This window comes from Cololabis saira, chromosome 17 (genome assembly GCF_033807715.1).
Source record: "Cololabis saira isolate AMF1-May2022 chromosome 17, fColSai1.1, whole genome shotgun sequence".
Classification (NCBI taxonomy): Eukaryota; Metazoa; Chordata; class Actinopteri; order Beloniformes; family Belonidae; genus Cololabis; species Cololabis saira.
In genome coordinates, this window is record NC_084603.1 from 16,883,149 (window position 1) to 16,899,172 (window position 16,024).

The 16,024-nt window shown below is 40.2% G+C and overlaps 1 protein-coding gene across 1 annotated transcript in view; it reads right to left on the bottom strand.

The window, feature by feature from the left end:
* The window catches only part of LOC133464112 (cilia- and flagella-associated protein 46), a 145,141-nt gene that overhangs the window by 7,681 nt on the left and 121,436 nt on the right, over positions 1 to 16,024 (bottom strand). Inside the window, exons 51-56 of the mRNA XM_061746098.1 lie at positions 15,613 to 15,779; positions 15,414 to 15,520; positions 14,198 to 14,286; positions 13,651 to 13,809; positions 3,423 to 3,525; positions 3,216 to 3,328 (exon numbers count right to left, since the gene is read on the bottom strand). Of these exons, the coding sequence (XP_061602082.1) occupies positions 3,216 to 3,328; positions 3,423 to 3,525; positions 13,651 to 13,809; positions 14,198 to 14,286; positions 15,414 to 15,520; positions 15,613 to 15,779 (738 nt within the window). The remainder of the gene's footprint in view (positions 1 to 3,215; positions 3,329 to 3,422; positions 3,526 to 13,650; positions 13,810 to 14,197; positions 14,287 to 15,413; positions 15,521 to 15,612; positions 15,780 to 16,024) is intronic.

Below are 16,024 nucleotides of genomic sequence, written 5' to 3' on the forward strand. Positions count from 1 at the left end.
GTCATACTTTAACAAACTCCTCCTAGCAGGATCGTCCGTTCGACATAAAACTCACTCAGGAGACACAAAAGACATTAATGATGAAAGGTTATCAAAATCGTGAGTTTTCGATTTAACTTCAATGTTAAACAGGAAGTGATACTAGTATCTGATTGGTCGATATTTGATAGATCCTATTTTCTGCTGTAACTTTTGAATGGTTTGACATAAAGAGTCATGGGTGGTGGCATCAGACTTAGTTTTGAGTCCTTGACCTTTATTGGTGAAAATTGCACATGCGAGGGCCCGTTCATCGCTGCTTGCAGCTTTAATTTATTTTATTTTAGCAAGAAATATACAGGTTAAAGCAATTCCTTTTTAAGATACAAGTGCAGAGTGTGCAGCTAGCACTGCAGGGTCCTTTTATTCCCTACGAAACATAAAATCTGCCATCAGCTAATAATGTTTTGATGACCAAGTAAGTAGGAATGATTGTGTTTATTGTGGGAAAACAGCTGGAATTGGGTCCTATGGTGCCAGTCACACTATAGTTAGCAGCAATAAGACCAGACGCCCAGGTGGCACATACGTCTGGCCCGGGGCGATGAGCAGAGCCGACCTGACACTGCCAATCACACGGGAAAAAAAACAAAAGTGCTCCCATGTGCAGACTATCTTTGCTTTCTGGTGAGGAAGAGGAATGTGGCAATGGGTGTTTTTAAACAATATCCTTTTTAAAGCTTGAATAACTGACTGGTGAGTTGGACGCAGGGTATGAAAAAAGCTTTCTGTGATAACTGAGAACGGGGAGACGTGTCTTACGTCTTCTCGTACCCCCTAAACTCTAAATAAATTACTTCACACTTAAAATCCTCATGATGAGAAAATATGTCCTTAATGTGCTTTATTGCTATTTGGTTAAAAATACATAATGTAATCATTGTTTCTCCCCCAAGTCAAATTACAAAAAAACATCTTGTAAAAATAATACATGAAAGCAACCCACCGCTGTCTACGAATCATTTCAGCAACAATTTCATGTGAGAAAATTACCCTTATTACTTTCATTTTGCAGAGAAGCAGATGTGTTTACACAGTTTTTTCATTAAGTTTCATTAAGATCTATTGCTAACATTTGGACTCATTAACCCTTGTTTCATTTCTTCAGTCACATTAGTGAATGTATGGTTGTGTTATGGCAGCTGTTCGTTTTTAACTGTCTTTCCTGTTGTGCAGAAGTCTCTCTGTTTTCACCCACTTTGGAAATGAAACACAGACTTCATTTCTTCAATTAGCAGGATGGTAGAATGGGAGGCAGCACTTCTTTTGAGGGTTTGGGATGCAGACGTGCCTTCTACCTTCAACATCTGGCATGAAACGCCCCATTTTTGACAAACCTTTTGACAAAGGGCTGGTCTTAAACTGGGCATACACTGTGCGATATTTTAAATCGTTGATGTGTGGCGATAAATGAAAAAAGATTAGACAACGTCGTGATTGGACAAGGAATTGGCTGGGCAGACGTGGGAAATGCGGTCTTTTTTTCTGCTATTAAAACATGATTTGTAATGTGAATTTGCAACACTTTAAACTACAAATAATAGTTTTTGACATGACATCAGAGATTGCGCATGCTCTCTGTGAAAGGATGAGGCCAATTGGGTCGTAGCACGACAAGGATTTCAAACACGTTTGATTTTCTTGTGAGCACACGATTTGGGATCGGGAGCTCGTCGTGAGGTGTTAATCTCTCGTCGTTACCCCACGTTTACTGCACGAGGCACGACCAACGATTGGGTCGAAATCCGGCCCAATCCAAAAAATAGTCGCACGAGTGGAAAATCGGCTCAAAACGAGCCGATAATCGCACAGTGTCTGCCCGGCTTTAGAGTTCCGGAGGCATCCTTTGCTGATGCTTTGATAGACAGAGACTGCATTCCCCCTCCCCAAGGGGGCACATACCCTCTAGACTCTTATTTTTATTTATTTATTTATTATATGTATATACAATTATTTCTGCATCTATAACAGAAGGACTAAACGAAAGGGACAACAAATAGCCTCAGACATCACACACTCACTCTACAGTCAGTATAAGCTCCTCCCTTCAGGTCACAGATACAGATCACTACAATTCAGGACAAACAGAGCCATGTCAAGCTTCGTGCCCTCATCAATCAGACTCATAAACAGCTGATCTTACCTATTCACTTTTGTACCCGCTTTTATACATATTTTTAAAAAATCATTGTATTTATCACGCACTTAACGGGGGACTTATATTTTTTTTATCTCTCTCTCTCTCGTATTTTATCTATGCTATGGTTTTACAGCATCTAAGTCCAGCAGTATTTGTGATTGCCCAATGTATGTTGCTTTATATTGATTGTTTGGTTTGTTTCTGTACTGTCCTGTTGCATATGTTATCTGTACACGCACTGATGCTGATGCTTTTACACAAATGAAGTTCCTAACGGATAAATAAAGTTATTTATTTTATTATTATTATTATTGGCATTTTTTCAATCTTGCCGTCACCCGCTGACATGTGCATGATGAGGATGGCAGAAAACAAATTCATGTTCCGTTTGATGGGGATATTCTGTTTGGCGTTTACATGACCCAATATTCAGGTTTTAAAAGGAGTAACCCAGGGGTCATTTTCAGGTTTTTAAAAACTGGAATATGAGCCCTGGGTTACTCCTTTTAAAACCTGAATATTGGGTCATGTAAACGCCAAACAGAATATCTCCATCAAACGGAACAGGAATTTGTTTTCTGCACATGTTCTGTTCACAAGGAATCCTGGTCTTTTGAGTCCAGGAAGTTCTTATAAACACGGAGAAACAAAGACCAGGAGGAGACTAATCACTTCATAAATGTAATGAAGGATATGAACATTTCTGCATTTGTAAACGGTCGTTCAGTACCGGGATAGCGGGATTTAAAAGAAGGTGAGCGAAAAGAGCGAAAAGAGCGAAGCAGCATTTGTTTTGAATTTGGATACAGGAAGAAGAAGCGGAAATGACGGTAATTGTGTCATGACGTTCTCCGTGCGTCGCTGGTTTGATCCAGATATCCCAAATGATTAATTACCATGTAAACGGAATATTCAGAATGTTTCAGTAACCGGAATATTAGCAATAACCCAAATTTTGACTGCATGTAAACGTAGTCACTGTTTGTGTTTAAAAACCTCAGGTTCCACTAATGTGTAGTCCATGACTGTACGGTACCGGAGAGGTTGCGGGCCGCCAGGTTCGCAGGAGAAACGTTTGCCACAAACGGGTCCATCCCCACGTACACGAAGGCGCTGCAACTGCACAGCAGCCGCTCCGTCTCAGACGAACTTGAAAAACATCAACGAACACGAGCGAGATCTGTTAGTGGAGTAGAAGTGGTTGAGTGTGTTGCAATATGAAAGACGGACAAAGGATTCACACCTGGGTGTTTCTTTGCTGCCCAGGAATCCCTCCCACTTAAGGGTGTGATGCTGGCTGTGGGTTTTCAAAAGCTCATACACCGTCAAACACAGAGTGGTCCCTCCTGCGCCATGAGAAAGAAAACATCCAAATATAAAACGTTGCATCTAGAGTCACAAAGGAGCAAGAAAACATGGGTTTTATTGAAAAGGTTCTGCCTTTACAGCGTCTCAGAATGAACAAAAGGACACACGGTGCAGACAGAGCCGCCGTACAGCAACGCTTGGTTGTAAAACTGGGAAGGAATGACATTAATCACAGCAAAACTTTTTTATTTGTTGGCCTTTAAAACCCCAGTAGCCTCTGAGAGTTTATCCCTTTCATGGAGAATATCAAATAAAATTGCTGAAACTGTTTCTAAATAATACTAGAAGATTTCATGAAATTTTGATATGGGCATGCCCTACTGCCCATTCGTCCCCTCTTGCTGCTTTGGTTTGGCGTTGTAGTGGTTGTGTTTGGGATGGTTCTATGTCAGTTTGAGGAGTTTACGGTTGTATTGCATTCATTCTTTTGCTCCCCATAGTTATTAATGGGACACGCTTTTTGGCGTCTAACGTCCCCACGGTAATACTTTTGACTGAGAAAAGTAATTCCCATCGAGGCAAGATGGAGACGCATCTAACGATGTATGCCGTGCATGGGTGCATGTTCCGGTTCAGGCTACATTAATGGATAGGTTTTTGTTTCACCGTGGTAAAAAACCCCATCCGAATGAATGGGGCCATGTGGCCTGGATTTTGACAAAAAATGTCCTTAAATAACAGCTTCATGAAATTTGAATATGTTGAAGTCCACAGCGTGCCGAGTCGGGAAACATTCGTACAATGTCTCTACGATAACCTGTTGCCTAGCAACAAGTGTCCAAAGTCAAATGGAAATAAAAAAAAAATTAAAGGTAAATATCGCAAAAACTGTAATAATTGGCATAATGAGGTTGTACGGTCAGTTAGTGCCAATCGGGTTGAATGTTTGAAAGTTTGAACGGTGTCTCTACGATAAAGTTCGGCCGAGCAATAAGCGTCCGAATTTTCGCCTTTTTTTTGCTTTTTGGCATCTAGCGTTGCCACGGTAACACTTTTGACTGAGAAAAGTAATGCCCATCGAGGCAAGATGGAGACGCATCCAACGATGTATGGCATGCATGGGTGCACATTGCGGTTCGGGCCGTATTAACGGACGAAAAAAGAGTGCGGAATAAGAATACAAAGAAAAGGGAAACCTTTTATAGATACTATTTTATCGTCTTCATTTTTCAGATTTTTCTCGGGCGTGTTTTATTTTTTGGAGATTTTTTTTTTCCACATCAGAGCGGGGTCATGCTGTACACCCGCTGGTGCGCAGTGGGACTTGTGCGACTTTAGCTCGTTAGCAAAATGCTAGCAACATTGCCCTTTGGGCCATTCTGGACGATTGCAATATGGTCATGCCACTACTTGGCATGCCCTTAATAAGCATAAGTCAGGCTCCTTATCTGATTCATTTCCATCCTTGGAAAAAATGAAAAGTGAAATGAAACTAAAAACAATGGTCTCCAGTTACTTACCAACACAGCCTTCATTGTGAGGGTCAATGATATCTGAATGTGAGTTGAGGCTCATCCTCTATGAGAAAATGTATGCAGTAACTGGAAATTACTATTGTAGGCATTCAGGCAGAATGTATAAAAATATACAGGACTGTCTCAGAAAATTAGAATATTGTGATAAAGTTCTTTATTTTCTGTAATGCAATTAAAAAAAAAAAAAAAGTCATACATTCTGGATTCATTACAAATCAACTGAAATATTGCAAGCCTTTTATTATTTTAATATTGCTGATTATGGCTTACAGTTTAAGATTAAGATTCCCAGAATATTCAAATTTTTTGAGATAGGATATTTGAGTTTTCTTAAGCTGTAAACCATGATCAGCAATATTAAAATAATAAAAGGCTTGCAATATTTCAGTTGATTTGTAATGAATCCAGAATGTATGACTGTTTTGCCTTACAGAAAATAAAGGACTTTATCACAATATTCTAATTTTCTGAGACAGTCCTGTATATATTAAATGCACATCTTCATAAAGGATACACTTGAAGTTCTGGTTGTCCACTGAAGAATTGTAAGGAGGCAGCACATCTCTGTCAGACACCTGGGTAAGTAGAGATATATTGTTATTACAGTTTAAAAGCACACAGCTGCAATTGCAAAACATATAATGTTAGAATAATTGAACATAGAGTAATCTCATGTTTACTCCAATTGCCTTTACATATGAACTAAGCTTGTTTGGTGTGTATTTGCAGAGTTAGTTCTGCAGAGAGGAGAAGTCATGACTGTGGAGTTATCTGTGCAAAACAAGGCCTGCTCCCCCGGTTGAAGATATACCAGGCTGCTTCAAGGTCAAGGAGGAGCAACATATATCACGCTGAAGATAAGGATTTATGTAAAGGTGAAGAATTGCAGCTGTGTTTTCCTTCTCCCTTAGAGCTGCAACTCATATCGTAACTAGGGACTTCCAGTACTGGAGTTGAGGGGGGATGAGGGGGGATGGCATCCCCCCCTGAAATAAAAACGGTCCAAATCATCCCCCCTGTAAAACTGCCATCCCTCCTTTCCATCCCTTATGTCATTTCATCAATGAATGTGGTTTTACTGCTATTTCAACATTTAGAGTCATCACCAGAAAAATAACTTATTTGACAATTTGTACCTGTTTCAAGTAAATTTTCCACTTGAAATAAGTAGAAAAATCTGCCAGTGGGACAAGATTTATCTTCTCATTACAAGTGAAAAAATCTTGTTCCACTGGCAGATTTTTCTACTTATTTTAAGTGAAAATCTACTTGAAACAGGTGAAAATTGTTGTTTTTTTCCAGAAATGAGTCTTGTTTTAAGTGTAATGAGATTTTTTTTTACTAAAATGAGACATTTTAACTAGAAATAAGACAAATATTCTTGTTAAGATTGTGAGTTTTTGCAGTGATCCATTTTACTTATCCTGTGAAGGACAGAGTCATATTGATAAGTTCAGAAAAGTGTTTTTTATTGTTGTGTTTTGATGTATTTGATGTAAGCCCAGTGGATATTTAAAGCTTACAGAAGGCTGCATTTAACTGCTGCTATGTCATTCCTGCAGTATTTCTGCAGGTGTTTTGGTCACTGCTATTATTTGTAATATATTATATCATTTGTAATCAGCACAAATTATCTGTCCCCATATGATAAAATCCACCATCCCCCCTGAATTATTTTTTACAACTCGAGTACGGGGGACCACCCTAGGAAATAAAAAGAGAGGGGTCGGCAGCGTGAACTCTGTCCGTTCTCCTTGCAAGTAAAACTTTAACCTCTTGTCTTTCTCTCTTTCGTATTATGCTTTTGATGTTCTAGGTTGTTTGAACCTGACATATAAGAACGGGAGTAAATAAATCATAGAGAGACTGAAGTCGATATGGACAAAAAATGCAAATGTTGGCATATATACATCAGTCCACAGCAGTTACAAACAGAACACGCACGACGAATGTAGGACAGAGCGAGCGGGAAAGAACGTCGAGGCAAAATTGCTCATTAAAAACCAGAACTGCATGACAGAGGATGAACGCTTAGAAGCAGGAAATGGGATCTTTTTGAAAACACATTGTGTAATTGATTGAAAAAGCACACTTAAAAGAGAGGCGGGAGGATCTTACGTAATTGCCAGTGCTGACAGCAGGTAAAAGTAATATAGCCGTCTTTATCTGGCAGGCCCAGATTAATTTACTGAACTCACGGCTTTGATGGCTCGGTTTTGATCTCACCTTCCCCTTCGTTTTCTTGCCACCTTTCGTGTTCTTTTTGTTGTCACCTTCAGCTGCCACAAACAGAAAACAGAATTAATATGTACAGTTGTCTGGAGGGCAGATTACACCGTATTTGGACTAAAAAAAATAAAATAAGAAAAAGAGAGAAAGCAAAAAGATAGTCATTGGCATTTAACGGAAGAACTAAAAGTTTCTTCAAGCTACGACGCGTATCTGTCTGAATCCTGTTGATTAAGAATGAATTATCAATTTATTCAGCACGTTATTTGACCGAGTGGGTTTTCATTTCTAAGGAAGGTTTGGTTACAGCAGGGAATTAGTTTGGGAACAAGTTCACTTTGGTTCCAAAGTAAAATCTTTCCAGAACTTTCATGATTGAGATTCATGTTGGACTGAACATGAATATGGATCGCTGAAGCTTCTTAACCCTTGTGCTGTCTGAGCGGTCAAGGGAGGAGGAAGGGAGAGAAGATGGAAGGGAGGAAAGAAGGAATGAAGGAAGGGAGTAGGAAAGGGAGTAAGGAAGAAAGAAAAGATGGAAGGGAGGAAAGAAGGAATTAAGGAAGAAAGGAGAAAAGAAGGAAAGAGGGAAGGGAGTAGGAAAGGGAGTAAGGAAGGGAGAAAAGATTTGAAAGAAGGGAGAAAGGAAGGAAAGAAGGGAGAAAGGGAAAGAAGGAAAGAAGGAAGGAAGTAGGAAAGGGAGTAAGGAAGGGAGAAAAGATGGAAGGAAGGGAAAAAGGGAAAGAAAGAAGGGAGGGAAGAAGGAAGGAATGGAGAAAATAAGGAAAGTAGGAAGGAAGTAGGAAAGGGAGTAAAGAAGGGAGAAAAGATGGAAGGGAGGAAAGAAGGAAGTAAGGGAGAAAGAAGGAAAGAAGGAAGGGAGTAAGGAAGGGAGAAAAGATGGAAGGGAGGAAAGAAGGAAGTAAGGAAACAAGGAGAAAAGAAGGAAAGAAGGAAGGAAATAGGAAAGGGAGTAAAGAAGGGAGAAAAGATGGAAGGGAGGAAAGAAGGAAGTAAGGGAGAAAGAAGGAAAGAAGGAAGGGAGTAAGGAAGGGAGAAAAGATGGAAGAGAGAAAAGAAGGAAGTAAGGAAGAAATTAGAAAAGAAGGAAGGAAGTAGGAAAGGGAGTAAGGAAGGGAGGGAAGAGGGAAGGAATGGAGAAAATAAGGAAAGAAGGGAGGAAAAGCAAAGAAGGTAATAAAGGAACGAATGACAGAAGAGAGGTAGGAAGAAAAAGGAGTAAAGGAGGGTATAAAAGGAGGAAAAGAGGAAAGGAAGAAGGAAGGAGAGAGCATGGCAGGAGGAAAGAAGGAGAGAAGAACAAGCACAAGGGTTAAAAATGTTTTTCTGATCAGAATTTCTTAGAGCGAGTCTAAAATCAGATCGAATGTAACTTTCCCTCAGCTCCCCCTGTGTGTCTAACAGCTAGCTCACTAGCTCTGTTATCAGCACAGAACTCCCTGGATGCCAGAATGTGCAGAACCTGGGCTACCAACTCCAACTGCTGAAGATTAAAGGGAGGAAGAAGGAGATTGATTTTTGCGAGTGAAGCTGAAGCACCTGCAGGGGCTGCACACCGGCCCAAAGAACGGGGTTTATAATTGACGGATTGAAAGGCCAAGTTAACAGTTTCACACTGGTTGTTCATGGACTGTACGTGCATATATTTACTGGACTAAGACACTCCATGTGTAACTTATTTTTCTGAAAGCCAGCAGTCCACCAAGGGCTTTTCCCCTTCTGAGACAAAGTAAATAGAAACTCTGTTGTGTCATTTCCTACAAAACCTCAGTAATCAGACGTTTATTATTATGATCACTAACACTTGAGTCATTTATTAACTGGACTGACACGTTTCTCTCTTACTAGCACGCTGGGCATAACTCAGCTACATTACTGGGAGCTCATACCCGCCGTCATGCCACTGCAAGTTGCACATTTTAACAATGTTATTAACTAACTGCTGGAGAGTGTACATAAATTCCTGTTTCACTCAAATCTTTCCACACAAATACCTGGATATCAGGATATCAGGATACACTCTTGGCAAAATCAGATGTTTTCCAGTGAGACCGAAAGATACATTTATCAAAATGGTTTTAATATTGTTGAATATTGTTGCGACTAGTGTTCCATTGTAAAAAGTTTAACCTTTTAAGCTTATTGTTAGGCCGTATTTCTTCAGGATTAGATAGAATCTTTGACCACGTCTCCTCTGGATGCTTTTTTTTTTACTCTATTTCAATTAACCCTTGAGGGCCAGCCTAATCTCAGGCTTATGTTCTTATATGGCAATTCCCCCCCGTACCGGGGGCTCCAGGGGACGACGATAAACAGCGAGACAAGCCATCGCACTGGCATTTAAAAGTTTATGTCTCGGTGGATTTCCTGATATGGTTGAACATCAAATCATTTTCTAAAATCTGTGCGCTATAAATCATTGTGGATGGTTAACAAACTCTTTGACGAAGCAAAACTCAAGGCAGTAAGAGTTGTGCCCCAATAAGGAAATACTTTTAGAGTTTGGACTAATCTGACATTTCTATGCAAAGTGCTGCAAAAAATAACAGATAGCCATTTAAAAACTTCTTTTAAGATGTCAGAATAATGGTAATGATGGTCCTGGAAGGAAAAAAAAGAAAGCAATACAAAGAAAGGTTGTCTCATCATCTCAAACATACAGGACTGTCTCGGAAAATTAGAATATTGTGATAAAGTCCTTTATTTTCTGTAATACAAAAATGTCATACATTCTGGATTCATTACAAATCAACTGAAATATTGCAAGTCTTTTATTATTTTAATGTCACTGATCATGGTTTACAGCTTAAGAAAACTCAAATATCCTATCTCAAAAAATTTGAATATTCTGGGAATCTTAATCTTAAACTGTAAACCATAATCAGCAATTTTAAAATAATAAAAGGCTTGCAATATTTCAGTTGATTTGTAATGAATCCAGAATGTATGACATTTTTGTTTTTTTAAATTGCATTACAGAAAATAAAGAACTTTATCACAATATTCTAGTTTTCTGAGACAATCCTGTATTTGATAGTTATATAAACAATTTTTATGTTTTTAATTTTCTTATGTACATAAGCATGGACGAGTGAAATGCACCTTAAACGCTCAAGACTAATCTCAGAGCATCAACTCAAATCATCCAAATGATTCAACCTTTGAAAAGGTGCAGATGTTGCAGCATTAGATTCTGTGTTCTTTCACAAAGTATTAATGTAAAACTAAGATATAAAAAGAAAAGAAAAGAAAAGCTGGAGTTTGACCCTTACAATAAAGTCTCCAAACTAAAATCTCCAAAAATAGAACTGGAGAGACAAAATATGTAGGATGATGTTCATGCATATATATATTCTTTTCTATTTGCATAAAAAAACAACAAGAAAAACAAAGGATAAAATAATTCAGTTGCCATTGTTTACCTCTAATTGCTTTATAACTTTGCAGCTATCGTGAATAACTTACACACAGGTGTATACAGAAAGTGTATCACTTAAAATTGTAATTGCTCTTTAAATACCTCTCAGTAATGGAAATGTTTCAAATAGATTTCATCAGATAAGACTGGGATGAGTGGGGGATGATGCAATGCTGCGGCGGTTGTTACATCCAGCAGTCGGGGAGGATTCTGCTCTCCCTCTGCTCGCGTGAGCACGAGCTCTTCATTCATCGGGACGTTTAAGATTATAAACTGAGCCATCTTGATGGATTTTTATAATATCTCTGCCATAAATGTTAATGCTTGACATGTTAATCAAACGTCATGATTTTATTAGCCATGTTGTATTAGCATTAGAATTGAACTTTCTTTGATTTATAATGACACTTTATATTGCATTTGGGTTTAAAGAAATCTTTCTCTTGTGAGACTTTTTGGGTTTCATAAAAGACTGAAAGAAAATAGATATTTCAGCAGAACAGCAGTGAAAGTTGTGCTCAGTCTGCCAACAGAGAATTAAAAAGCCTCCACACTCTATTTGACACTGGGCTGAGTCAATTTTGGATGAGAAGAAAAACATCAGACGGAGTTGGTCGCAGATCGAGAAAAGTCAACATTAAAAAGTTATTTCTCATCAAACAATAGTCAACATTGAGTCAGTCAGTGGTTAACAAAGGACGCCACTAACCCCCGGACGATCGAATAAAAAGCTCATATTTTAAATTGTTCTAGCAGAGACATCTGAAGGGGCCACGGATAATGGACACCCGATTCAGCAAATCAGGTTAACGCTCTTCATGGATGTCCTGAGGAACAGCAGGATGTGAAAGGACCTTTCTCTGCTGATCAGATTCCTGTTCTATGGCTGCCTGTAGTCTTAACCTGCCTGCAGTCTCAACCCACCTGCAGTCTCAACCCACCTGCAGTCTCAACCCACCTGCAGTCTTTACCCACCTGCAGTCTCAACCCACCTGCAGTCTTTACCAACCTGCAGTCTCAAACAGCCTGCAGTCTGAACCCATCTGCAGTCTTAACCTACCAACCTACCTTAATACCTACCTCTCTCTCTCTCTGTGTATATGTGTGTATACAGCGGGGAAAATAAGTATTGAACACGTCAACATTTCTCTCACAAAACATATTTCTAATCGAGCTATTGACATGAAATTTTCACCAGATGTCGGCATCAACCCAAGTAATGCACACATACAAAGAAATCCAAACATTTAAGTCCATAAATTAAGTTATGTGTAATAAAGTGAAATGGCACAGGGAATAAGTATTGAACACATGAAGAAAAGGAGAGGTAAAAAGGTCTGGAATGCCAAGAAAACAGCTGGAGTTTGTCAGTAATTAGAAAGTTAACCTGTCCCCTATTAGTGCAAAGTAATATCAGCTGGTTCAGTCCTGATTGATGCCTTTTAAAAAGGTTTCTCACCAGCAAGGTGTTAGACAAGAAGCATTGCATTATGGCTAAAAGCAAAGAGCTGTCCAAAGACCTACGCAACCTTATTGTTGCAAAACACACTGAAGGCATTGGTTACAGGCGTATTTCTAAACTTCTGAAAGTTCCAGTGAGTACCATTGGGGCCGTCATCCGGAAGTGGAAAGAACCCGGCATCACCATAAAGCAGCCACGGCCAGGTGCTCCTCGCAAGATTTCAGACAGAGGAGTCAGAACAATCATCGTTAGGGTTCTCCAACAGCCCAGGACCACTCGTGGAGAGCTGCAGAAAGACCTGGAATCAGCAGCTACCGTTGTTTCAAAGAAAACAATAAGTAATGCACTCAACCGCCATGGCCTCCATGCACGCACACCACGCAAGACTCCATTTTTGAAGAAGAAGCATGTTGAAGCTCGTTTGGAGTTTGCGACACAACATCTGGATAAACCCATGTCATTCTGGGAGAACATACTCTGGTCAGATGAGACCAAAATTGAACTCTTCGGATGAAATAAGACACAACATGTTTGGAGGAAAAATGGCACCGCACATCACCCCAAAAACACCGTACCAACAGTCAAGTTTGGAGGTGGGAGCATCATGGCGTGGGGCTGTTTTTCAGCATGTGGTACTGGTAGACTTCATATCATTGAAGGAATAATGACTGGAGAAAAGTATCGAGACATTCTTGATCAGAATCTGGTGTCATCTGCCAGGCTGCTGAAGATGACAACGATCCCAAGCACACAGCCAAGCTAACACTCAACTGGTTGAAGAAAAAGAAAATAAAGCTGCTAGAATGGCCCAGTCAATCACCAGACTTGAATCCAATTGAGAATCTTTGGAAAGAACTGAAGATCCGGGTTCAAAGAAGAGACCCCCGTAACCTTGAAGATTTGAGATTTGAAGGCAGTTTGTGTGGATGAATGGGCCAAAATCACACCTGATCAATGTATTCGACTGGTTTCTCCATACAGGAGGCGTCTTGAGGCTGTAATCACCAACAAAGGTTTTTGCACAAAGTATTAAATAAATTTCAGTACGCTTGTTCAATACTTATTCCCTGTGTCATTTCACTTTATTACATATAACTTAATTTATGGACTTAAATGTTTGGATTTCTTTGTATGTGTGCATTACTTGGGTTGATGCGACATCTGGTGAAAATTTCATATCAATAGCTCAATTAAAAATATGATTTTTGAGAGAAATGTTGACGTGTTCAATACTTATTTTCCCCGCTGTATACTGTATATATCTCTTACTCACACTCTCTCTCTCTCTCTCTCTCTCTCTCTCTCTCTCTCTCTCTCTCTCTCTCTCTCTCTCTCTCTCTCTCTCTCTCTCTCTCTCTCTCTCTCTCTCTCTCTCTCTCTCTCTCTCTCTCTCTCTCTCTCTCACACACACACACAGACACGCACGCACGCACGCACGCACGCACGCACGCACGCACACACACACACACACACACACACACACACACACACACTGTACCAGTCTGCAGTTTCTCTCTGCGTAAGCGGCTGTAGAGAAGCTGCAGGGAGAAGTCTCGGGACACAGAGTTCAGGGTTTCCTCTCGCAGGACGGACAAGCACTCCAGCGGCAGCTCAAGCAAAGTCCTGTCAGCCAGGACCACCACATCCACATCTACCCCTGGGTTAAAGGAAAAACAACAATTATTGGAGATGGGTTAATTGTTTCATAACAGTGTGAATGAGTCGGACATAAAAAATGAAAAAAAAATCACTTACAGTTTACTCGACAAAAAGCTTCATGGAATAATGTGACTTTTCCAAATAAAGTTTATGTATGAGCGTAGCTAGCTATATTCACAAATGGTAGCACACCCTGTCACCCTGTACAGGATTAAACGGGTGTAGAGGATGGATGGATGGAAATGCTAGTACGACGGGGTATTTCAAAAATCAATGGGCCAGTTTCACTGTCGACATCATAGCTGACGGTTAGTTTGAAGCACTACAAAAGACTCTGTTTTGTGAAAATATCAATTTCAGTTTCACTTGAAGGAATATTTGCTTACTTTCGGGAAGCAGCACCGAGTTCCTGTCTTTTCCCTTCTCTTTACGTTGGGACATCGCAGAGACTGGTGGAGATGCAGCCGGAGGGTTGCTGGAAGGAGATGTGGACATGTCAAGCTGAGTAAAACTGCACTGTCTTTGTGTCTTGCAAGGGTACACAATGAGTTGAAAAAAGTCAATAAAGATTTCAGATCCTTTAGAGTCTGTAAAATAATAATTCTTTATATAAGCTTATCTAAAAAATGATGTTTATTTTATTTTTTCAATCAGTCTAAAAGCATTACTCCACACAAAACAAAACTGAAAGGGGTTTGGAAATGTTTTGTGAATATTTTCAAATGTCATTTTGGCATAAATCAGTAATACATTAGTGTTCTGACCGTTTTGACTTTGTCCCGAAGTCGAAACGATAGACAACTCAAACACTGTGGAATCTGATTGATTCATGAGCTGTCAGTCAAAGTCACACCCCTGACAGTGTAGACGCGCGACTGTATCTGTCACTCACTACAAACGGAGTCACAACGACAAGACAGGAGACAATGGCAGCAGAAAAACTAAATTCGGTTGTTGCATTAGAAAATAATTTCACGAGAGGATGCTGTGGTGCTGTGGACCTATTTCAGCTTCATGGAGAACAATCTTACGGAGGTCTTTTCAGAAACTGTGACTCTTTTAAAGATCCTCATCACCACACCCATGACCACAGCTGAAGCTGAGAGGCTTCTCAACCTTGAAAAGAGTGAAAATCTTTCTCAGAAACACCATGACCAGGAGAGGCTGAATGCACTGGCCATGCTCTCCATGGAAAAGAGACTTGTTTGTGAAATGACAGATTTCAATCAGAAAGTCATTGAAAAATTTGCTGGCCTGAAGGAGAGGAGAGCAAATTTATGTTCAAGTAGAGTTTATAGTTGTGTTGTAATCCCCCCTCGCCAGTGCGCCCCCCCCCCCCAATTTTTTTATCACCAGCCGCCACTGCTGGTTGGGCAAATTCCCATGAACCCTCGAGCACCCTACAGAGGGTGTAGAGCTGGTCCAGTGTTCCACGGCCGGGACGAAAACCGCATTGTTCCTCCTGAATCCGATGTTCAACTATAGACCGAATGATTTGATTATAAATTTAGTATAAGACACAAAACGCTGGGAATTTGAAAGGGTCTGAAAACACTTGTTATCTGTAAGAAAAAACAGGAAATGTGATGACTTGAAGTTCACCTCAAACAAGAGAAGTCAAACTGCGACAGAAGTGGATCCAAGTATTCTTCCATGCCTTTTACAATTTCTCTGAAGTGATGCTCTAGCTTCGTATGGTCCGATGTGTTCTGCATAGTGGAACAAGAACAAGTAAATAAACACCGTTAGCTTTAAAATGAAAGAAAAGCTACAGTACACGTAGTATTACGGACTAAAAAACCTGATGTTTGCTGGAAGGTTCCTGCCAGGCCTCAACACTGTGCCGAGAGTCTCCCTGGAGGGGGGAATGTTTGGTGTCCTGGACGAAGGCCCGAGTCTTCTCCCTGAGCGCCAGCAGCTCCTGCGGGCAGACGGAGACCTTGGCCACCCTGGAGCATGTCAGCGTACCTGCAACAATACCAGCATAATCAAACATGCACGCTCAGACACACATGGAGCCTTTGTAATTGGTCCCGCTGAGCTCCTCTTTATCCTCTGTTAGTTAGGTCTTCTCTCTATATCTGTGTTATTGTTTTCTTCACTGTTTACTGAACTAGTCTTCACTCAGGCCACGAGTCCAGCCAAACATTCATATATTCCCCATTTTCACAGTTCCCACAGCTTTTTATATCAGACAGGTCTCAGGAAAAAGG